The sequence below is a fragment of the Belonocnema kinseyi genome, chromosome 9, assembly GCF_010883055.1.
Source record: "Belonocnema kinseyi isolate 2016_QV_RU_SX_M_011 chromosome 9, B_treatae_v1, whole genome shotgun sequence".
Classification (NCBI taxonomy): domain Eukaryota; kingdom Metazoa; phylum Arthropoda; class Insecta; order Hymenoptera; family Cynipidae; genus Belonocnema; species Belonocnema kinseyi.
In genome coordinates this window covers 48,212,584-48,237,439 of record NC_046665.1, presented here as the reverse complement: position 1 = coordinate 48,237,439, position 24,856 = coordinate 48,212,584, and the positions used below count along the sequence as shown (strand labels likewise).

Here is a 24,856-nt window from a genome sequence, read left to right as displayed (position 1 = left end):
GTGAAGGGGAGGAAAAAAGGAAAAGAGTGGCTGGGGAAGATGAGGTAGAAAGGGACCAGGAGAACAAGAGAGTGAGAATTAAAAGGAAAACTCCAGAGAGAGAGACGGGGGATCGGGGAATGTTTGAAAAATTGGAAGCTCTCATTAAAGGCTTTAGAGAGGAAACAAGAAAGAGACTGGATGAAATGAATAGGGATATGAATAGGCAGGGAACCGATGTAAGGGGCGAAGTGAAAAAGGTCAGAGAAAAATGGGAAGAATGGGATAAACGTTGGAAGGAGGAGAAAGACAAGGTTTGGGGTAAGCTAGAGAGCATTGAGAATAGACAGAGAGAGGTTGACGAACAGAGATCTAGAGAAATAAAGCAGTTGGAAGAGCGGGTATCCAGTCTAGAGATTAGGAATGAGCATATGGGGGAAAAACAGAAAATGAGGAAATAGTTCAAGGGAATGAAAAGAACGTCCGAAGTGAGAATTAAAGATTGAAGAAAAGACTCAGTGAGATCGAAAGAAGATTAGAAGGGGAAGAAAGGGCAAAGAGGAAAAATAACATAGTAGTCAAGAGATTAAAAGTGGAGAGTGAACCAGGAGAAGTGGAAATAACAAATCTTTTTCGAGATATTTGAGTGCAGGTAAGGGTAGAAGGAGTCAAGAGAATAGGAGGGTCAAAAGAAGGAAAAGAAGGAATGTTTCTAGTAAAAGTGGGAAGTGAGGAGGAGAAAAAGAAAATTATGGAGAGAAAAAAATTATTGAGAGTTCACAATTTTAGTTAAAAATTCGTCTTTTGGGTAGAAACCTAATCTTGCTGGTTGATATTTTCTCTTTAATTTAACGATTTAAATCAACTTTTTTTTTTTCTTGACTGAAAAAATTGTATTTGTCGAAAATTTGTCTTTTTTGTTGGAAAATTTAACTTATGGGTTTATGTTTCAAAAGTTGTTATTTAGTTAGAACTTTAATATTCGGGGGTTAAAAATTCAACCGTTTTGGTTAAAAATTCGCCTTTTTGGTAAAAAAATTGGTCGTTTGAAAAGTCGTATTTTTTTGTAGAAAATTTTGGTTGAAAATTCTTTTTCTGTTTGGTTGACAATTAATCTTTATTTTTGAAGATTCAACTATTTTGTTAAAAATTTAATTATTTGTTGAAAATTGAACTCTTTGATTAAAACTTAAACTATTTTCCAGGAAATTCGTTTTGTATTAGTTAAATAATTAACTATTATATTTTTTGTTCAAAATTGAACTATTCTCGTTGAAAGTTCAAATTTTTGGTTAAAGTTTAATTTCTTTAGTTTGAAAATTCGACCATTTGATTGAGAATTCAATACTTTGGTATAAAATGTAATAATTTTGTTAAACTATTTTGTTAAAAAGTCATATTTTTTTATTGAAAAAAATTTGAAATCGTTTTATTCCGTTTATACAAAATTCGATGCTGAAATGTTAGCTGATTAAAATTCTGTTCTTTGGATATTAAGTAATGATCTTCTTAAGAAAAGTTGTACCTCGGAAAATCTAGAGATACCGGGAAAAGCCTGGAATTGCTAGAGAAGTTTTTTCGAGGATGTGAGTAGACGCCCTGTTTTATGTATTTTAGGGGATTTTTTTAGTTTAAAGTGCAAAATGGGAAAAGTGGGATCAACTGCGATCCTTGAAATCATATTTTTAAAATTATAGAAATATTCCAGAAAATATTATAGAAAAATATTGAAGATATGGTCTTACATACCGAATCGACTCCTCTAAGGTCAGTTCCTCCAAACTTCGATCCAAACCTTTACCGTCCTTCTTCTTCTCCTTGGAATCCGCCCCCCGCGACTGTTCCCTCAATTGCTGGAGTAATTTCAAGGATAAGGATCTTCCAGTGCCTTCATATCCATTTATCGTCGAAGCGAGGAAAATTAAATAGGGTCCAAACATCTTCTTGACGAGAGGCAAAGGAATCGCTGCAGCTTCATCAATAACCAACAATTCCGCCAGCTGAAGATTCTGGGCATCCGGAGGATTAATAAACTGAATTGTTTGTCTGTGATTTCTAAAAAAATTCACCCGGATGATCGCTCTATTATACTCTGGATTCCTCGACTGCACAATACTATAATCAGTGTGCTCTTTATAATCCAGGATGTCGAGGCCTTTGAAGACAAATTCAAAAAGCGTGTTCAAATTTTCAGGACTCGGACTCGTAACATAGATATTGGAATATCCGAAAGCAATCGCACCAGCTATCGCGAGTCCCATTGTAGCCGATTTTCCCCGACCTCTTGCTGCTGTCAGAGAAACTGTGGAACGTAAAGTTTTTTCTGAAATCGTCTCGATGAACTTCAGCAAGGCCTTCGCCTGGTCCAGGGTTTTGCAACATTCCAACAAATTGAAATTCGGCTTATCTCGGTGCCTTTTTTTCAAAGCGTCGAGTTCCCTGCAAAAAAAAAAAGAATAATGGAAATCAATTGACAATTATGGTTAAACACAATTCACAAAGTTTCGATTCATTTTTTAAGAATGATAAACAGAAATTCAAGTCATTGGAAAAAAGATGCTTTGAAAGAGATTGTTTCTTATGATACTAATTTTTAATATTTCCTAAACGATTTATTCACTAATTTTGTAGATTTAAAGGATCAAAAAGATAAATTTTCAACTAACATGATAAATCTTTAACCAAACAAAAAATTACATTTTAACTAAGTAGTTTAAATATTATTTCAAATTAACTATTCACAAAGAGTTTAACTTAACAAACAAAAAAAATTAATTTGCGTAAAGTTCAATTTTCAAACCCGAAAATATGAATTTTCCACAAAGAAAGAAATATTCTAGTTGAATTTTGTACCAAATTCTTAAATTTTTGAAACTAAAAGAGGAATATTCTACAAAACAGATTAACTTTCATCCTAAAAATTTGAATTTTTAATTGAAAAAAATGTCATTTAAAAATAACAGGAACACGAATTTTTAAGAATATAGTTAAATTTTCAATCAAACAGATGAATCTTCCACCAAGAAAGATTTTTCAGCCCAGAAAGCAAAAAATATCCACTAAATTGCTGAATTCTCAAAAGCAAAAGCAAATTTTACTACAAAAGAGTTAAATTTTCAACACGATCATATGAATTTTCAATCCAAAAAAATTAATCTTCACCGAAAATTGTTATAGTTCACATAACAAAAACAAGAGAATTTAATTTAAAATTAAAAACTGTTAGAGTGATACAAAAAGAGGAATCTTCAATAAAATAGTCGGATCCTCAAATAAAACAGATTAATTTTCAACCAAACAATTGGTATTTTAATAAAAAAAGATTAGATTTGTAACTAAAAACAAAAAATTTGCAACTAAAAAATATTCTTCAGTCAAGAAATAAATAAAATGTCAATCAAATTGTGAAATTTTCAAGAAAAAAGGCGAATTTTCTACAAACAATTGAAATTTCAACCAAAAAGTTTATTTTCATACAAATTAATCAATTTTGAACAAAACAAAAACAGAGATAAATGTTTAACCAAAAAAATGCAAGCAGACTTTTCGTTTAAGAAGAATAACTTTCAACAAAAAAAAGATGAATTTACATAACAAAAGCTGAATTTCTAACGAAGAAAGATTTGTAGATGAACAAAGAAAAAAACTCCAAGCAAGCGGTTGAACTTTTAGCGAAAAAGACGACTTTTCTATAAAGAAGTTAAATTTTCTACCCCAAAATACGAATTTTTAACCTAAAAAGAGAAATTAAAAAAAATAATTTAATTTTCAACCAAAAAGATGAATTTTTAATTAAAATTATGAATCTTCAAAACAAAAAATATATTATTTTTAAGAAAGTAATTTAACTTTCAACCCAGAATTCACTTTTGACAAAATTGTTGAACATTTAACAAAATAATTAAATTTTCCACCAAATACTTTAATTTAAAAAAAGGGATATCTCAAAGAAAAATGTTAAATTCAACCATAAAAGACGAATGTTAAACAAAATAGTTGAATCTTCAACCAAAACAGATCAATTTTCTACCAAAAAGTTGCATTTTAACCGAAAGGATAAAATTTCAAACTAAAAACATAAATTTGAAAGTAAAAAAGATTTTTCAGTCAAGAAAGAAAAAAATGTCAACTAAATTGTTAAATGTTCATGCCAAAAAGTCGAATTTTCTACAAAACGATTGAATTTCCAATAAAGAATATTATTTTTAACAAAATAGTTCAATTTTCAACCAAGAAAGATTTGCCGACCAAGGAAGAAAAAAATTTCAACCAAATTATTGAATTTTCAAGCCAAAAGGGCAAATTTCCTACAAAAATAATTTAATTTTCAACAAAATAGTTTAACTCTCGATCCAGAAAGACGAATTTTCTAAACAACATTTGAATTGTCAACCCAAAGGGATGACTTTTTAACAAAATTGTTGTATTTTTAACAAAATAATTGAATTTCTAAGCAAATAATAAAATTGCCAACCAAAAAAATGAATTCTTAAACAAAAATATAATAGTAGACTTTTCAGTCAAGAAGAATTAACTTTCAATTAAAAATGGTTCGATTTTCTTATTGGCTTCTATTCATTCAGTTCGCATTTAAGTGTAAAACCGAGAAAAAGGAGTAGTTGCAGAAGAAAAATTCTGGAACCTGAAAATATAATGCAAAAAAGTAGGTTTTTATAAATAGTCATTTTTGCGTTTTTCAAACGATATCTTTCTATCTTATTGCAAAAGATAGTTCGATCAGCACAGGGTTCTTTACTGAAAAGTATACACTAGAAAAAATTGACGAGAGTGAGGAATCAAAATCTATATATAGTGATAAAATTACATTAAAAAAAGTTCTAGCATGATCATTTTTCAATACTGTTATTTATCTATTTTCCAATCTTTGATCTTCTTGCATTTTTTTTCTGATGTATTCTATCAGTAGAAACTGTTGAAGTTTTCAATCGATTTTTTCAGAATAGCTAAAAAAAGAATGTTAAACAAAAAAATGAGTAGAAAACTTCCTAAAAAACGATACTGTTAAGAGGAAACTTTCGTTCAATATTCACCAGATACCCATCTGATTTCAGAAGTTTCGAATAATAAATGAAATACCCTTTTAATTCCCTTTTTTCGGAAAAAAAATCCTTTTTACCTAAAATTGTAAGAATGAATCGCTGTGATCCCTGCAATTAAAAAATTGGTCCGTGATTTGAGTTGAATGTCTCGAATTTCAGTGAATTGTATATATACAATAGAACTAGTACACCGTTCTCATGCAGTGGATGGATTAGCAAGTTGTGGAGCAGTATATTGAAGTCAATTGACGACTTGCAATTCAAAGCACATTTCTTGAATAGTTTTCATTTGACAATTAGGTTGGAATTTCAGACTTAATTTAGTTTACTTACAAATAACCAAATTTTCGCAATTTCTTTATACATTTTCCTTGAGCATCTAATTTTTCTTTAAACTTTTCAGTTTTCTTAAAAACAAATTAGTTCAACTTTCAACTAAATAACTGTATTTTCAACTGAAAGATAAACTTTCAATCAAAAATGGATTAGTTATATTTTCAGTTGAAAAATTAATTTTTAACAATAAAACTAATTTTCAACAAAGTAGGTCAAGTTTCAACCTAAAAAAAGGTTTTTGTTTTAAAACGATAAATCATAAACCAAAACAAATTTATTTTGAACAAAATAGTTCCACTTTCAACTAAATACTTGAATTTTTCACAAAAAATGGAATGGTTAATATTTCAATCAAAAATATTCAGGGTGACCGTTTTAATCAAAGAAAAAAATTCCCGGTCCTTTCCCGATTTTTCCCCGGTTCGCAAATATTTTTCCCTGTCAATAAAATTTAAAAAATCTAAATCTAAAGCCAAACAGTAAAAGTACAAGTAATAAAAAATAAACAAAAAACTAAAGCATTCAAAGTGGAACTCTGGAATTTTTAACTTTTAAAACTGAAGTTTAAAAGTTTTTATATTAAAAATTTTTCATTGAATTGTTCAATGATTTACACGTGTAAACTACTAACACTTTTCAACTAAATAATTTCAAGTTTAATGATTTTAAACTGCAAAATTCGGATGTTTTAACATTCATAAATTATAGAGTTCAAAGATTTAGATCAAGTTCCAAAAATATAAATCCAGGTTAACATTTTCAATACTTCAATTTAAAGAATCAATCAATGAACTTTAAAAATTGTTAGAATTATATTATTCAGTTCTTTTTGGCCAGTAAATATTTTTAAATTAAATTTTTTTTCAACTTAAAATTTCTTAAAATAGAATTTAAATTATTTTAATTTTAAATAGTTTAAGCATCCTTGAAACAATTGAACATTTATTGATTTTAGAAACAAATAGAGTAATTTTAATAGATATTTAGAAGTTTCAAAAAGATTAAAAATTAATTTAGAACTAGAAATAATTTCAAATATTTTTAATGAAGTGTGTTTACCGAAAAAATGTGTTGATTTGTAACGAAATTTCGGTGAAAATACCCACAATCTAATTTAAAACAAAACCTAGATTTTTGCAGGTTACAAATAATTTAGAGGCTTTTCATGATTTGTGAAAGACTCCAAACGAATAAAAACATTTTCTTAAAATTCCAAAGGAAAATTGAAAATGATTCTTCATTTTGAAAAATTATTTTAACAGAATATTCAAAAAGATTTTAAGATATTTCCAATATTATTAAAATACGTGTTCAATTATTATTTATACATTAAAATTCGACAATTTCGCTTACAAATTAAACATATTATTAAACAGAACAATAAAAATTGTAACTTTAAAATGTTTAAAAGTTTTCGAAATTTTAACAATTCAAAGCTTTCGATGTCAAACAATTAAGTTTTAAATTGTTTACTTTTAAATACTTGGCTTCAATTTAGTCGTCTTAAATTATAAGTCAAATATTGCTAAATATTAAATAATTATTCTTTTTCTTAATTAAATTAAATTTTCGAATTACGCATTATAAACTGAATGATATCATAATTGAGAAATATATCAATTCAACTAATTATTTAAAAAACAGTTGAAATCGAACTTGGATAGATTTGTCTTCTGAAAATTTGTAAAATTCCTGGTCAAGAATTTTTAACCAAACAATTGCGTACATTTAAATATTTCTTAAACACTTGCGGTTTTTTTTCAGATTAAGACTATGGTTACATTTTAAGTATCAACATTTTTGCAATTTAACTAAATTAAAATCAGTTCACAAGGCAGATTTTGTATTGGTTGCAATTGTGAATCGTCATAAAGATTCACTACAGTCAATTTTGAGATTTTAACGTTAAAAATTGAACTACTTGAATTGGAAAGTTTTTGTAGTTAAACAAATGTAAACGCTCGATTGAAACTTTATAAATTATTTTCAATTTTAAAATAGATTCAATTTAAAATATCTTTTTAGTTTAAACTTTGAAATTATTTTAATGAAGAAAAATAACAATTGACGGATATTCATAAATATTTTATTGTCCATGTGAAATCAGTAATTTTAAATTAAATATTCAAAACTTAACAAAAAAATAAAATTTCAATGTTACAATTGTTGAATTTTGATCTATAATAAATATTGAACACCTATAATACCTAGAAAAAAATCGAGTAAGTTGAAGAGATATTTAGAGGGTCTGAAAAGATTCAAAATCAATTAAATTTTTGTAATGATTTTACATAATTTAAACGAAGTGTTTACGAACACCGACGAAATGCAGATATTCGTACCGAAATTTCGGTGCAAATAGCCCACGTCCTAATTCTAATGCAAATTTCGAACAAAAAACTTAAAAGCTTTTCAAGAATTATGAAAGGCTTTAAAAGAATAAAACAAATTTTCAGGAAAATTGAAAATAACTTTTATTTTGAAAAATTAAATTTAAGAGAATATTTAAAGAGATTTCCAAAATTGCCAAACTGAGTCTGGAAGATTTTAAGAAAATATTCTTAAGTTTGCAGGATTAGAAAAAAAAAATAGGAAGATATCGAAACATTTCAAAAGATGTTAAAAAGTTTTCTAAAAATGTCAAGAATAATTGAAAATTTGAATAAATGTAACACAACATCTAGATGTTTCAAGATTTTGAAATAGAAATTTGAATCTTTAAAAGGATTTTTAAACTATTTGTAATAAAAATAATTTAACTTTTAATTTAAGAAGTCTTCAGTTTATAACAAAAATGTAATCGTTCAATTTTTAATATATCTACCTTAAAATTGCTTAAAATGATTTGTAGCTCAGTGTTTATTACTTCAAATGGAAATTCGTTTTTACCTGGGTTCTGTACAATTTTCTGGCAAAGTCGTCTTTACACAGGCATTCATTTTGAGATTTTTCATCGATATCGGAAGCACATGGAACTGATCGTCGATGACCAAACACCGGGCACAGGAAGCGAGGGAAAGAAGAAATCTTTCGTTGAACCTGCAGACGACATCCTGATGAGCCTCGGTCCGGAGTCGCTGGTGAACATCCATCTGCATGGTGTATAATTGTTTCAGGGAATTTAGACTCTGAAGGAGGATCGCGATGATGCCCCCACCCTCGACGGTTTCCATCGTCCGGGCGAGTAAATTTGGGGTTAGGGCTTCAAAGTCCTGGAGGACGCACATTCCGAATGTGTTTCCGAGAATTTTTTGACTGTCTTTGTAGGGACAATAGCGGATTTTTGCGGAGAGAATGAAGAGGTCAAAGGGATCGTCCTCGTGGACATCAAGCTTCCCAGACTTCACCTTCTTCTGGAGCGACTTCATTTTCTTCTTGCGGTTTGAAGAAAAAGTAAGTTCTTTTTTGTGACACCATAATATTGAGGGACAGGACTTTTCTGTTTTGGATAGCATGTGGTGAAGGTACATAATCTGGTCTTTTGACTTCTCCCCGACGATGACGAAAAAGGTCCGGTGACCGGTTTTCACTCCATTTTCGATGACGGTTTGGATGCGATTGTCTATTTCTAAAGTCATTTTAGAGCTTTTGATGCTTTTTATTTATTTTTTTTAGCTATGTGTGCAGTTTCTGATGGGATTATTTGATGGAAAAGAGACAGGGGACGGAACACGTGCACTGTTTTTCTGTTTTGTTATGGGGAAACATAACCTCACTTCCGAAGGGTCGAAAAGATAAGTGTCAGTATTCAGTAAGATAAGGAAGATTTGCAAAACCTCGTCGGTAAAATCATTTTGCGAATTTCTATAATTATAGTTTCAAAATTCAAATTCTGTTAAAAAAGTGAGAGAGTATTACTATTATATCAGGACAAAATAGATATAAATAAAATAAATACTAATAAATAGTGTAAAAACAGGATAAATATCTTTAGGACCTGTAACCAAAATACATAAATTAATTAACCCAAAATGCTGTTAAAACAGGGGTGATTTTTCTCAAAAATAAGGGAATAAATTCTGCTAAATAAAATGGATGTATATATACACTCTACTGAATGAGAATGTAAAAAGTAGTACTATACAGTTGGATTTTCTATCACAATAGTAGAAATTTTAACAACAAAAAAAGAATATTTAAACTAAAAAAACGTATTTTATATAAAACTTAAATTTAAAACAAAAAATTAGTTCAATTTGTTACTAAAATAATGAACGTTCAACAGATGAATTCTTCATGAAAAATGTAATTACATTTTGTTGAGATTGATTGATATTTTATCGAAAAATTATTTGGTATAAGAAAGACAGTTGAATTGAACACGAAAAGACAAATGGTCAATAAACCAGTTGAATTTTTGACCAAGAAAAATTACTTATTAACAAAATAGTAGTTGGATTTTTCACAATAGAATTAAGTTTTAAATATTTAAAAATAGTTGGATTTTGGTATTGGACTCTGTTAATTCAGTTCGAATTTAAGCAAAAACTTGAGAAAAGAGGAAATTTTCTTGGTAATATAGGAATAAAGAGGAATTCTTTTAAAAAGGGAAAACAAAGAAGAGTAGGAGAAAGAGTGTATAAAGTATGCACCAATAAATTCATTTTTATTCGATCTTCGTTGCTTTCGTGTTTCGAAACAAGATGTTTCAATAAAAATAATTTAAAAAAAAACAATTTATATAATACCATTGCATTTTTATCGAAAATATCATCATTAGGGTGATCCAAAAATCGCTAAGCTTGAAAATACAATATTCTTTATTAATTTTGTAATTTTTGATAGTTTGATAAATGTTCAATTTTGACATTTTCGGATATATAAAATCATTTATTTGGATCACTTATTTTTTAAATCATTTCATTTTATATAAACTTAGAAATATTCTCAAAATTGAACAAGCATAATATTGCGACTCATAAAGCTTTATGTAATTAGGAACGTTCTCAATAGCGTTTTTTTCAATTGAAATTGGTTAATTAAAAACGCTTGTTCAATTTTAAGAGCTTAATTTTTAAATTGATTAATTTTTAAAGTCTTAAATTTATAATCATTTGTACATTTCAAAGGTTTCCAATTGAATCATAATGTGATCTTGTATTTCCTAATTTAGCATTCAGTTAATATTTCAGTATTCAGAGTAACGATTCAAATTTATTTTTGGCTCCCGAGCACGATCGATTTACTGTTATGACTGACACTAATTTGAAATGTTGCAGAAGGGTTTGCTGAATCGATTTCTCAAAATAACGCTTGCGTACAATTTTGCCCGGGTATACCTATAGCTTATATGTACTTTTATCTTTTTCCCCCTTTTTTGAGGGATTCATCCTTTTTCCTCTGTTATCTGTTTTCAAGAATCTTCCCCTTTTTAAAATTTTTTCGCTTAAATGTGAGCTGAATGAACAGAATTCCTGATAAGAAAATCCAACTATTTTTGGTTTAAAGTTAATTTGTTTTTACTGAAAAGTCTAGAATTATATTTTTGGTTCAGAGTTCATCTCTGTTGGTGAAACATTATACTATTTGCTGGAACATTGAACTATTTTGTTTATTTTTTTTGTTTGAAAATTACCTTTCTTAACCGAGCATTAAAATATTCCAGATTTTTTGAAATTGTTAGATTTTAGGTAAAAATTGAACTACATGGTTAAAAACTCGGATATTTTGTTGAAATAATTTTCAAACAAATTTTCTACGAAACAGTTATTTTTCAACCAAATAATTAAATTTTCAACTAAAAATTATACATTTTAACCAAGATAATTAATTTTCTACCAGATGAGAGGAATCGTCTCTTTAACTTGAAAAGTTCAAAAATTTGTAAAATATTCATGTATTTGGTTAAAAACGAACTTTTTTGTTATAAACTCATATTTTGGCATTAAAAGTTCAATTATCTTGTAGAACATTTGTTGGAATTTCTTTTTTTTCTTTGATAGAAAGTTATTTTTCTTTGTATAACATTTATCTTTTTGCTCGAAAATCCAACTATTCAGTCGATAATTTAACTATTTATTTTAACATTTAACTATGTATGTTGTAAAAACTTAACTACACGATAGAAAATTTATTTTTGTTGTTGTTGAAAATCTGTCTATTTAGCTAAAAAAATCAATTATTTGGTTAATAATACAACTGTTTTTGGTTGAAGTTGAATTTTTTTGATTTATGTTTCTATCATTTGGTTAAAAATTTATTTTTGTGCGTTAAGAATACAACCATAAGATTAAAGTTTGAACTAATTTGTTAAAAATTTTATTTGCTGTTGAAAATTCATATATTTTGTTAGTCATATTTTGTGTTAGAATATCCACTGTTTCGTTGGAAATGTGTCTTTTTGAATTGGAAAATTGTCCTTTTAAGCTGAAAATTCATCTTTTTTGGTGGAAAAATCATCTTTTTTAGTTAAAAATTTAAGTATTTGATGGAAAATTGATCTTTTTTAGTTGGAAGTTCAACTATCTGCTTGAAAATATATATTTGTAGGTTGAAATATTAACTATTTGCTGCAAAATTTAATTTTTTGTTAAAAATGGTTTCAAAGGGTCATCTTTTATAGTCGAAAATTCAACTATGTGATTAAGATTCTACTATTTCGTTAAAGCTTCAATTATTTGATTGAAAATTGAACTATTTTCTTAAAAAGTTACTTTTTTGCTCGAAAATTCAAGTCTTTTGTTAAAATTCATTTCTTTAGTTTGAAAATTCAAAACGTAAGTAGAAAATTAAACTATTTGATTGAAACTTAAATTTTCAATAAAAACAACCATTTTTTAATTCAATCGATTTGTAGGAAATTGTACGTTTTTGTGATAGAAAGTTAATTTTTGTAGTTGCAAATTCATCTTTTTGTTGATAGTTTAAATATTATTATATATTATTGTTATTGGTTGAGAATTCACTTTTTTGTTGGAAATTAAAGAGTCTTTGAAAAAAATTGTCTTTTTCATCTCAGAATTAAACTATTTGGTTGAAAATTCACTTTTTGTTAAAAATTCATATTTTGAGTTTAAAATATACCTGTTTTGTAGAAAAATGATCTTTTTGACTTAAAAACTCAACATATTGTTTAAAAATTCGTCTCTTTTGGCAGAAAATCTTTTCTGGATGAAAGTTAAATTATTTTGTTGAAAGTACAGTGTATTTCGACTTAAAATTCCACGAATTTAAAGCTGTTACCATTGAATTTAAAATGGTATCTACATTTATTTCTTTAAAAAAATATATTTCCCTGTTTTCGTGATCACCATATTTCCCCTTTTTGAGAGAATGTTGAGCGTGGAGAAGAGCGCAATTTTGAAAAGGCTGGATGAGTAAACAATAAATAATTAACATTGATATAAGGATAGATATATTTTTAATCGACAACATTCGAATATTAAAATACTTTTTGAGTACAATATCTGTCCTTAAATGTGTAATAGGTACATTTTTAATTTATGCGATAAAGTTTATCTCCTCGTTACACGATTAATGTTAAACAGGTGAAAACAAAATAATTGACTGATCACATGAGAGAAGACGACAAAGACATTTATACATTTAATATACAATCATGTATATCTCGCTGTAGATAAAATATGATCGTAACATAAATATATTATAGAAACAGATTAAATATTAATAATAAAATATATATATATAATTTTCATTTCATAAAAACTATTTTCTTAAACCAATTCACTAATTCGTTCGATCCCGCAGCAAACCTCAAATTTACATAATTTACATAAACAATATGATACATAATATATACACATGAACTTAATTTATGTTATAATTATATAATAAATATAGAATTGTATAATTGTGGTACTATGGAATAATAATTATCACATTAGTTTGCTGAAAATCGTGTAGCTCAGCAAGTTATACTATTATAACAGTTATATTTGTTGTATTTCTGTATGGTCTCACATAATTGTTATAGTACACTTTATTGATAAGCCTTTTTGTGGGGTTTGCTTGATTCCATCAGATTCTTTATCCATTTTCCATTAAAGAAGATTACATTTTTCGTTCTACAAATAAAATATTTCTGGAATGGTTCATTTAAATTTGAGTTGAAACAATTCCGGTTGGAAAAATTTCAAAATTACTGGGGCTAGGCCACCTGCTCGTATTTTGCTTTGTTAATGTTATTGGCAAGACAACAAGCGAGAAAAACTCCTACTAGGGGAAAAAATGCAACACCAATCGCACATCCTGCTACGAGACCAACATTGTTGTTTATCGATTCAATCACTCGGTTGTAACAACCCTGAAATTAATTATTATTTATACTTTTTAAAATTTAATAATTAATAGAAAAAATCGAGTTTTAATTATAGGGAGCGTTCATTAATTTCTTTGCTTAGGGAACAGAGAGGGAGGGGGAGTCCAAAGCATATCTTACATAAATTTTCTCTTTCTAATTTTTATACGCATTATATAATAATTTTTTTTTTATTATATACCTTATATTTTATACTACATACGTCTAAAAATCTTCAAAATCTTATAAAAATTCCTTATAATCCTTTAAAATCTCTATAATCATCTTTTCAAATGTTTTAAAATCTTATAAAATCCCATTAAAATGCTCTGTTATTCTTCAAAATTTGTTTAAAATATTTCGAACTCACACGAAATCTCGTGTTTTTTAAAAATCTTTAAAAATCTCCAAAAACTATTATTAAATTATTAAATATTCCAGGGAATATTTCGAAATATTTCAAATCCCTTTAAAATTCATAGAAATCTTGAAAACCCATTGGAATCTATCTTAATCTCTTGAAATCTCCTAAAATATATGAAATTTCATTATAATCTTTAAAAAGCCATTAAAGTTCCTCGAAATCCCTTAAAATCCTTCATAATACTCGGATATCCTATAAAATTCCGTTAAATGTTTTTAAATCTTATACGAAATCCCTTAAAATCCATGGATATTGTTTAAAATTTTTTCAAGACTCCTAATTAAAACCCTGTGAAATATTTTGATATCTTTGAAAATCTTTTAAAAACCTAGCTCTATAAATCACTTCGAATATCGAAATCTCATAAAAATCCCATGATATTCTTAAAAATGATTAAAAATAGTTCAGTACCAGAGAAAATCCTTTGAAATCTTCAGAAATTTTGTAATATCTTAAAATCCTTTATAATATTAGGAAATCCCTTAAAATCATATTAAGGCCATGTGACAAGTGGGTCACGTGACTAGACTCCTACCATGCCGACACTTTTTTTATTTCCCAATTGATTTTTACACGAAGTGCTACATCAAGTTGAAAATTTGGGATAATAAATAAGAGGCTCTAAGGAAGGTGGGTCTGGTCATGAATTGTCATGTTCAAGTCTTTTTAAAATCCCCTTGATATTCCTTGGTATCTCTCAAATATTTTAAAAAATGTGTACTTCGAAACCTCACGAAATTCTTTAAAAATATTTTGAAATCCCGTGACTTATTTGAAATCTTTTAAAATCTTCAAAATCCCATAAAAATTCCTCATAATCCTTGAGAATCAGTGAAAAACACTTAAAAACTCTTTAAAATTGGTTAAAATCCTTGAAATTACATGAAGTATTTTGAAATTACGAGATTTCCCTGAAATGTTTGAAATCCCTTTAAAATTCATAGAAATCTTTAAAATCCACGGCGCTCTTTCTGAATCTCTTGAAACCCCTTTAAATACATTAAATTCTATTAAATCTTTCGAAATATTATGAAATCCTCTAAAAATTAATTAAAATCCCAAAATTCATACCAATACCTCGGTACTACCTGATTGTTTTACGAGACTTTTTTGAAATTTCTTTAAATCCTTTTTAATATTCGGAAATACTTTTAAATCTCGTTAAATCTTGATATTAGTTAGTTAAATTTGTAAATATATTTGCAATTATTTTGTAATCCTTTTAAATCCATTAAATTCTTCGAAATGTCATTAAAATCCCCTGATATCCTTTAAAATTCATGAAAATACTTCGGTATCACATGAAATCCTTCAAAATTTCGTGTATTATTTTAATCTCTTAAAATCCATTAAACCCCTTTATATCTCAGCAAATTTGTTAAAACCCTTTAATATATTGGCAAATATTTAGAAATCCTTCAAACCTTCAAAATTACATTTAACCACTCTGACGACCTTCGAAATTCATCAAAATACTTCAATACCACATGAAATCCTTCAACATCCCGTGACTTTTTTTTAATCTTTTAAAATTCTTGATATCATTCGGAAATCCTTTGAAATTCTCATTAACAAACCTTCTAAAGTACGTGAATATACTTTGAAATCTTTTCGAAATATTTTGAAATCCTGTGAAATCCCATCAAATCGTTGAGACCCTTGTATATGTGTTATAATTCTTTAAAATCTATTAAAATCTTTGAAAAAATAATTAAAATCCACTGGTATTCTTTAAAATTCGTTTAAATACTTCGGAAAAGTTTAATCTCTTAAAACCCTTTGGAATCCCGTGAACCTCCTTTCAAATCTTTGAAAGATCGTGATTTTTTGTAATCTATTATAATCCCTTAAAACCCTTTGCATCTCTTGAAATAATTAAAAATTCTTTGAAATTTTTGCAAATATTTGTAAATCACTTCAAACCTTCAAAACTGCATTCAACCCCTCTGACGATATTCAAAATTCGTCAAAATATTTCGGTAGCAGATGAAGTTCTTTGAAATCCCGTAACTTTTTAAAAATATTTTAAAATTCTTGATAATATTCGGAAATCCTTCGAAATTCGAATTATAAAATCTTCTAAAATCCGTGAATATACCTTGGAATCTTTTAAAGCATTCTGAAATCCTGGGAAATCCTATCAAATCGTTGAGACCCTTTTATATCTGTTAAAATTATTGAATATCTTTACAAATCTTTTGAAATCAATATAATCTTAAAAAAAATTAAATTCATTGGTATCCTTTAAAATTCGTTTAAATACTTCGGTGAAGTTTAATCTATTATTATCCTTCCAAATCCCGTGAAATCATCGAAGCACCTTTAAATCTCTTGAAATCCATTGAAATGCTTCAAAATATTATGAAATCTCCTTATACCCTTTCAAATATTTGAAGTTCCATTACAATCACCTAATATCCTTTGAAATTCATGAAAATACTTCGGTATCACATGAAATCCTTTGAAATGTCGTGACTTATTTTTAAATATTTCGATAACTTTTAAAAACTCTCAAAATCTCTTAAAGCCTTTAAATCCATGTAAATCATTCTTAATTCCTTAAAATCCCTCAAAGCCCCTCAAAATCTTTTCAAACCCCTTGAAAAATCGAAATTCTCTCTGAAATTGTATTAGATAATTTCTTCAAACTCTTAAAAACTTTTTAAATCATTTAAAATTCTACCCTAAAATGATTGTAATCCCTTCAAATCTTTTCAAAATCCTTGTGATCTCATGAAACCCCTATAAAGCTTTGAATTTTGTTCAATTTCACTACAAATTTTTTAATTCTTTGTATAAATACTTGGTAGTCTTTTGAATTACCCAAAAATTCATTGAAATTAAAAAGCTATTATTTTAAATTAAAATATAAATAGATACAGTCTGATATAAATGTTAGAATCATTGATATATTTTTGTATATACTGAGTAAAAAATATAAAATCTTACACAAGAAGGGTAGGGGGGGGGGGGATAACATTTAGAAAATCATGCTCAGGTAATTAATGGACGTTCCTTTATGCCTATAGAATTCTGTTTTTTTTTCTCACCTGGGTGTAAATTTTATTGGGATCGTTAGTTAAGCAGTCTTCTTTTGGAACTTTACAGCAGGATAGTGGCACGGCTTGTGGTTGCTTCATATTATACCAATCCGTGTAAGCCTTGTTTCCGCAGCATTCTAACTAAAATAAAAAATGCCATATTTTCGGCCAATTAAGCAAACTAAACAGAAAAAATTACATTTTTTAAATAGTTCAAAATTATTTTTGTACCTGACTCTGCATGAAGTCGACATGGGCAGTTCTTGCTTTTGGGTCTGGATACGCATCGAGACTGTGATTAAGTCCTTTATCAAATCCTTCTGTTAATGCACTTCGATAAGAATAAATAGATGCACCAGCTCCCAACTCAAGTAAAGCGATTACTGCGAGGAAAGCTCCATACTAAAAAAAATGATTTATCCTTTTTTTAAAATTCAAGATCGAAATTCAACCTACTTTCTCATGAATAAGTCTATTGCAACGAAATCAGAGCATGAAACAAATTCGCAATTGCAAATTAGATTGCAAAACTACCTCCTTTTCGGTTCATTAGAGATAAATACATAACAAAATAACAAAGGAGAAAAAGGAAAAAGTCTACTAAAACCAACCCCTCACTTTTTCCTTATTCTTTCTCCGTTTTTTTTTATACTACTGTATGGAACCGGCATGTTTCGAAGTCCATTTAAACCTCATCTGTGTTTCACATAGTTTAATTTTGTACTAAATATTGTGAAATTTTCAAGAAAAGGGAAAATTTTCTATTAAACAATTCGATTTTAAACTCGAGAATATACATTTTCAGCCAAAATTCTGAATTTTCAACCAGAAGAGTGAACTTTTAATAAGTAGTTAACCTTTTGAATAAGGATTTTAATTTTTAACAGAAAAGATGAATATTCAATGAAAAAATGTAATAGTTGATATTTCAACAGAAGATTTTAATAAAAAATAAAAAACAGTCGGATTTAACCAAAAAAGAAGAGTTTTCAACAAGATAATTAAAACCTCAACTAAAATTGATTAATTTTTAACCAAACCGTTGCCTTTTTAACCATATAAAATTGATTTACTAACAAAAATTAAATTCTACAAAAAAGTCCCATTTTTAACAAAATAGGTTTCATGTTAACCTAAATAGTTAATTTTTCTAATCAATAAAATAGTTTTATGTTCGAGTCACCAATATGAATTTTCTATAAAACAGTTAAATTCTGAACAACAATTAAACTTCAACAAAAGAATAATTTAATTGCAAATAAAAAACAGTTGGACCTAATAAAAAAAAGAATTTTCAATGAAATAGTTGAATCATCAGCCAAAACAAATTAATTTTTAACAAAACAACTGCATTTTTTACCAAAAAAGATGAACTTTTAATGAACAAGAGTAATTTTTTTTAAAAAAGACGAATTTCTTAACAAATAATTGATTTTTTAACTACAGAATATCGACTTTTCCATTAAAAATATTAAGTTTCAATCAAAAATGGTATATTTACACTTTCAGTTGAAAAATTAATTTTCAAACAAAAAAAAACTAACTTTCCACAAAATAGTTTAATTATGTACCAAATGGTTGAATATTCAAACCAAAAAGACGAATTTTCTAAAAAACAGTTGAATTTTCAACCCGATAATATAAGTTTTCTAAAATAAAGTTAAATTTACAACCAAATTGTTGCATTTTCAAACAAAATAAAAAAATTACAGTTAAAAAAATTAATTGTCAACCAAAAAGAAAAAAAATTTCATCAAAGTTTTCAACCTTCTACCAATAATTTTAACTTTCAAGTAAGCAGTTAATATTTCAACCAAGTAGTTGAATTTTTAACGTGCAAAGATGTATTTTTAACGAAAAATGTAATCTTTGATATTACAACAACAAAATAATTTCGTTTGTCAGAATTAACACAAAAAAAAATTCAGCAAAATACTTAAATTCTCAATTACAATAGATTAATTTTCAACCAAACAGTTCAATTCTTAATCAAAAAAAGATTAAATTGCTACCGAAAAAGACGAATTTTCAACAAAATACACCAATTTTTGGCCAAATTGTTAAATTTTTTAACAAATCGTTGAAATTTGAACCAAAAAGTTAATTTTCAATCAAAAAAAGATTAAATTTTAATCAAACACGATTTTTTATCTCTAAACTGAGTCCAAGGCCTGTCCCTATCTGAAATCCTGAAAAATCTTGTCGAATTTTCTCCAGAATCGAAGGAAAATTATATCTTTTAAAGCTTAAAAACCAATAAACCTAAAAAATACATATTTGTTTGAAATTTTTATTTTGTATTAAGAAGTGTCACGCACGTAGAGCGCGATTGATGATGTTCGTTAGAATAAAAATCATAAAAAAGAATGTTTAGTTTTAGGAGGTGAAAAATAAATAAAAATCAAATGAAAAATTCAAATTGAGTAAGAAGTAGGTCCATTTTAATTGTAAATATTTATCTACCAGATAAAGTAGAGCAGGATGTCCACGAGCTGTACAGCAACAGGCAAGTGAAGCTGCAATGACAACAACTGCTCCCAAACAAGCTAGAGCCAATAGAGCTGCTCCACTTCCTTGCATACTTGCATCCACATAATCACGTAATTGGCATTTCATATAAATGCCAATACAGAGCATTAAAATTCCTGAGCACTGAAAAATTAATGTTAAATAAAACAACAATAAACATTAATCGTAAAATAGTTTTTAGTGAATTTGGCTTTAGGGTCCAAAATAAATTGAAAGAATATATATATTTATAAGTTATTCCACTTTCTGTACAAATATTTATTTAATTAAAGAAAACTAATAAGAAGATATATTATAAAATAAATGAACTTATTTCACTGATCGAACAATTGTGAAAAGTATGATTAAAATTAATAGATTATTTATACAAATCCTTTCATTTTTATTTTATATAATTTGTTAATCAGGTCTTATACATAATAATGAAGAAATATAGATTTATTTGGTAAACATTTAATGCAAATCTCTATTTATAAGGGCTATAAGTGAAATGTTGTAAGAGATATATTTTTTATATTTATTTAAGATATGTATTTAATAGAAGAAAACTAAAAAAAATACAATAAAATAAATTAACTTATTTCACTGATCGAAAAATTTGAATACTTATGGTTGAAATTAATAGATTATTTATACAAATCCTTTAACTTGTATATAATTTGTTAATAAGGTCTCATACATAATACTGCAGAAATATAGATATGCTTGGCAAACATTTAATGCAAATTTCCATTTAAGGGCTCCAAGTGAAATATTCTAAAATATAAATCGTTTATATTTTTTTATTAGAAAGAGATAAATAAATCCTTACCAAAAACGCAAAGTTGAAGAGCATCAGCAAAGTTGTCATGCAAGCCATCGCTGCAACATTTTCCAATCGTTTTCCCATTTTTTCACTATTATTGAATCCTAATGACTCGTTGGAAAATACAATTTACACGACACAAACGTTAAAGATCGATTTGCCAACCCGAGAGGTACGAACGCGTGCGTAGTACTTGCATCCGAGACGCATGCGTAAAAATAAATTAATATGCACTCGAGAGCAGATCTCCGAAAATTAATTGAATAAGTAATAAAAACTCAATCACGCTAATAAAAATCAAATCAAAAAAGAGAAAAGAATATTTATTAAAATAACAAAAATTAAAAAGGGTACAGAATTAGATAAAAGATTTCACAATTAATCCATTTATTTAACAAGACATATGAAAAGGAATTGAGATTGTTACATAATTGTTTTGAAATTTTATTGACATCATTTGTAATTGAATCCGACTGCAATGGGAACTTTAGATAGCAATTATTTATTTTTAAATGGAATTAGGATCATCAAATCTCATTTAAGATTCAATCCTATTTTCTGTTATAAAGATATTAAGATAATAAATGTTTTAAACTAAGGGTATCCACTTGTAACTTGATCGGGGAATCGGGAAACTTTGAATTTGATTCAGTGTGGCCGGGATTTTTCTCTCGAATGCAGTAATGTGCAAATTAAAAGTGGTTCCATATATTTTAGTACTCGAATTCTGATTTGGAATAGGGGCCGTTCCAAACTACGTCACACTACTATGGTAGAGAAGGTGAGGGAAAATGTAAATTTGCATACAAATTTTTTGAAATACTCAATAAAAATTAGTGATTTTATTCTGCAGGTGAAGTATATCAATATTATGCTTGTATATTTTTTGGTTCATTTCAGGCGTTTACATTTACTCTCTCCCCTATTCCCCGATTATCCCTTTCTTAAGGAGTTCCAATTTCCCCCCCCCCCCCCTTTTCAAGAAACTTCCCTATTTTGTTTTTACGTTTAAATGCAAACTGAGTTAATAGAATCTAATATGAAAATCTAATTATTTGTATTTAAAAGTTAATTTTTTTGGTACCGAATTCATCTCGTTTGGTTAAAAAAAATAACTATTTGGTTGAAATTTTAATTATGTTTTTGAAAATTCACATATTTTGAGAGAAATCATCTTTCTAGGTCGAAAATTCAACTGTTTTGTTGAAAAATCGTCTTCTTTGGTTGAATTAATTCAACAAAAGACGACTGAAACCTTCAGAAGACTAAAAGAAGATTTGAAATATAAAATAATTGAATTAAACTGTCTTTTGGTTAAAATATCAACTGATACATGTTTCGTTAATAGTTAATATTTTATCTTGTAAAATTCAAATACTTGGTTAAATACTGAACTACTTTATAAAAAATTAATTTTTCTGGCTGAAGATGCATCCTTTTAGTGGAATATTTAACTGTTTAGTTGCAAATTAACTTTTTTGTTCAAAATTTATATCTTCGGGTTGCAAATTCAACTGTTATTTAGAAAACTGGTATTTTTCGGTTGAAAATTTAAAGATTTGTCAAAAAATTAGATATTTGGTAGAAAGTTAAATTTGTTTTTGAAAGTTCATATTATTTGTATTTAAAAATATCTTTTTTGGTACAGAACTCATCTCTGGTTAATCTTTTTTATTGAAATTTCGATATTCAAAATTGCCTGTTTTAAGTTATAATTCTTCAGTGTTTGAAAATTCTCTTTCCCAAATCGGATTCTTTTTTAATTTAAAAATTCTTTTTTTTTCAAATAAAAATTTTACTGAATTTTAAACTTCTCTCTTCTAAATTTTAGAAAAAAGGAGTTTCTATATTTTTGAATCACAATAGAAAATATTGTAAATAAAAATAAATCTGACTTGGAACAGGGAATATTTGTAAAGAATGATAATTTTGACTGTCGAAAGAGGGAATGCCCGTAAAGAATGATAATTTTCAATATAAAATAGGGGATTTTTATAAGGAATTATAATAAAATTTAAACTTTGAGACTGGAAATTTTGGTAAAGAATTATTATTTGGCTTGCAAAAAAGAATTTTTCTCATGGAAAGGTAATTTTGGAAAGTAATTTTAATTCTGATTTAGAAGAAGGGAATTAAAAAGATCCCTGTTTAAATTCAGAAATATAATTATTTGAAACAATTCTCTGTTCCGTATCAGAAATTTCTCAAAACTTTTCAAATGTTTTCAATTCTTTCGAAACCATTTCAAATCATTCACATATTTCGAACTGTTTTACTGCACCACGAGAAAGCTGGGAAATGACTGGAAAATTAAAATCATCCGACTGGTAGACACCCTGAAATCCTTTTTAAGTAAAAAAAATAATGCAAGTGATTTTCTGAAGTTCAAATAAAAAATCTAGTATTTTAATTATTCTAATTATAAAAAATCCTCAAAATCCAATTAAAAAAACATAAAACTGTTAATAATGAGAAAAGATAACATGTTAAAAAAACTGGTGATAGGCGAAATAATTAACTTGCATCAATACCTAAAACATTAATAATTTGGTTTTAACCAACAAATTTTGTTCACAAAACACTTTGTGTTCACTGTTTGTAGAAATCATTAAAATTTTCGAATCACATTCACGAACCGGAAACAAAATAACAGTCACTTCCCCTCACTGATTCTGCGTGTTCATGTGGCGAAGTTGCAATATCGGTATTTTTTCTGTAGGTCAGAAAAACCCCTGGCCAGACATTATCATCTCCAAGAACTTGACATTTAGATTTCCTCCTTGGACTGAAGAATCTCTTCATTTCTTTCTGATTTCTATTTTCCGAATTAAAATATTTTGAATCTTCTGAATCATTGAAACATTTGAAATCTGAGAAGCTCCTCGATTGACCCAAAGGGTTTCCAAAATGCAGGTCGAATTGAAAATTATCATTCACGTCCTTCAATCCATCATCAAAATTCACATTAAATTCTATATTCTGTTTCTGATTTTGATTCTGATCTGAACTCAAATCTTTCATATATTTATCTAAATTTTCATAATTTCGATCCGCTTCATCAATCGACAATTTGCTCATATCAACAGGCGAACGCGTTAAATATTCAACTTCCTCATCCTCTTCATTGAAAGATTCAATAAAAATTAGCTGGTCAAATCGCTCCTTCTTTCTAGGTTGTTCCCATTCAATTTTCTGTTTAAATTCCTCTTTATCCACCTTTTCAAAGTCATCTTTCAAATCTAGACACTCTTTTTGCCAATCCTGATTCTCCTCCCTCAAATCTTGGGTGCTCTTTGTCTTAAGATCCCCAATCGTCTTGAAATAAATACTATGATCATAGCTGTAGGTCTCCAGACAAGTGCTGTCCAATTTTGAATTTGATTTGTAATTTAAGGTCCCACAGCAATTAAGTTTCAATTCCTCAGGTTGAGATTTGCTGGCATGGGAACGATTTAAAGTTTGGAAACGAGGATTCCAGGAGGCCTCTTCGACGAAAAGTTTATTTCCAGAAATGCGCGATCTGGAGGAAGAAATATTCTCTTCCATCGGCATTCGACTTTTGGGCATTCTTTGAGATATGAGACGATTGTATCCTCTTGCACAGGTAGCCCACCTTTCAATTTTTTGGAAAAGATATTCAGTTTCTTCTGTCCACCATTCCGAAAAGGCACGTTGTCTTGTTTCCAAATTCATCATGACTGTCATGATGCGATCAGTTTTAGGATGACAGAGTTTTTGTTTATTTTTGACGGAATGGTGGTTTCCTAATGATCAATCTGAAATAGAATCGAGGGTTTATAATAGGTTCGGAAGCTCTAGAAGGAAAGAAGCCCTTCGAAATTTAGGTGCTAATTCCTGACCCTGACCGACGATATGTCAATCTTGATTCATATAGTTTGCACTTGTACTAAAGTGTTGCAATGTCAATGACGTCAATTTAAAATCCGTTAGGTAATTTGAGAAGTGAAGGAAGATTAGGGTCGTGATAAAGTGAAATTTATTGCAGTAATGCCAGACAAACTAGATTACTAGATCAAATGCTGATGAAAGATTTGATTGTTTGTTTTTAATATTAAATGACGAATATTTTATAAATAAATTAAAATCTTTTAAATCACCGATAATCGAGAATTTCGAACCAATTTTACACTTTTCTATATTTAAAAAAAGTTTCGATCCTATTAGAATGAATCATAAAAAAAAGTCAAGACATTAGACAAAATACAGGAAAATCGTGCATTTTCAACAAAATAGATGCCAATCTATTGAATTTTTTAACCAAAAGACGAATTTTCTACAAAAATGTTGAATCTTGAACCCAAAAATATGAATTTTTTTCAAAAAAGATCATTTTGACCAAATAGTGGAATTTTCTACAAAAACAGTTTAATTTTTCAACCAATATGATGAATGTATCTCCACTAT

General features: G+C 27.7%; 3 protein-coding genes across 3 annotated transcripts in view; all 3 read right to left on the bottom strand.

Annotated features, from left to right (window-relative positions):
- The window catches only part of LOC117180177 (RNA cytidine acetyltransferase-like), a 13,159-nt gene extending 4,077 nt beyond the window's left edge, over positions 1-9,082 (bottom strand). Inside the window, exons 1-2 of the mRNA XM_033372538.1 lie at positions 8,265-9,082; positions 1,729-2,418 (exon numbers count right to left, since the gene is read on the bottom strand). Coding sequence (XP_033228429.1) covers positions 1,729-2,418; positions 8,265-8,953 — 1,379 coding nt within the window. The 5' untranslated portion in view covers positions 8,954-9,082. The remainder of the gene's footprint in view (positions 1-1,728; positions 2,419-8,264) is intronic.
- Positions 9,083-12,761: 3,679 nt separating this feature from the next.
- Positions 12,762-20,550, bottom strand: LOC117180160 (tetraspanin-7-like). The gene is made up of 5 exons (XM_033372508.1): positions 20,438-20,550; positions 19,561-19,749; positions 17,329-17,499; positions 17,107-17,238; positions 12,762-13,638 (listed from the first exon to the last, which is right to left on the bottom strand). The coding sequence occupies exons 1-5, from the start codon at positions 20,513-20,515 to the stop codon at positions 13,483-13,485; spliced, it is 726 nt and encodes a 241-aa protein (XP_033228399.1). The 5' UTR covers positions 20,516-20,550; the 3' UTR covers positions 12,762-13,482.
- Positions 20,528-24,295, bottom strand: LOC117180159. Its single transcript, XM_033372507.1, has 2 exons — positions 22,963-24,295; positions 20,528-20,623 (listed from the first exon to the last, which is right to left on the bottom strand). The coding sequence occupies exon 1, from the start codon at positions 24,134-24,136 to the stop codon at positions 23,060-23,062; it is 1,077 nt and encodes a 358-aa protein (XP_033228398.1). The 5' UTR covers positions 24,137-24,295; the 3' UTR covers positions 20,528-20,623; positions 22,963-23,059.
- Between the last annotated feature and the right edge of the window lie 561 nt (positions 24,296-24,856).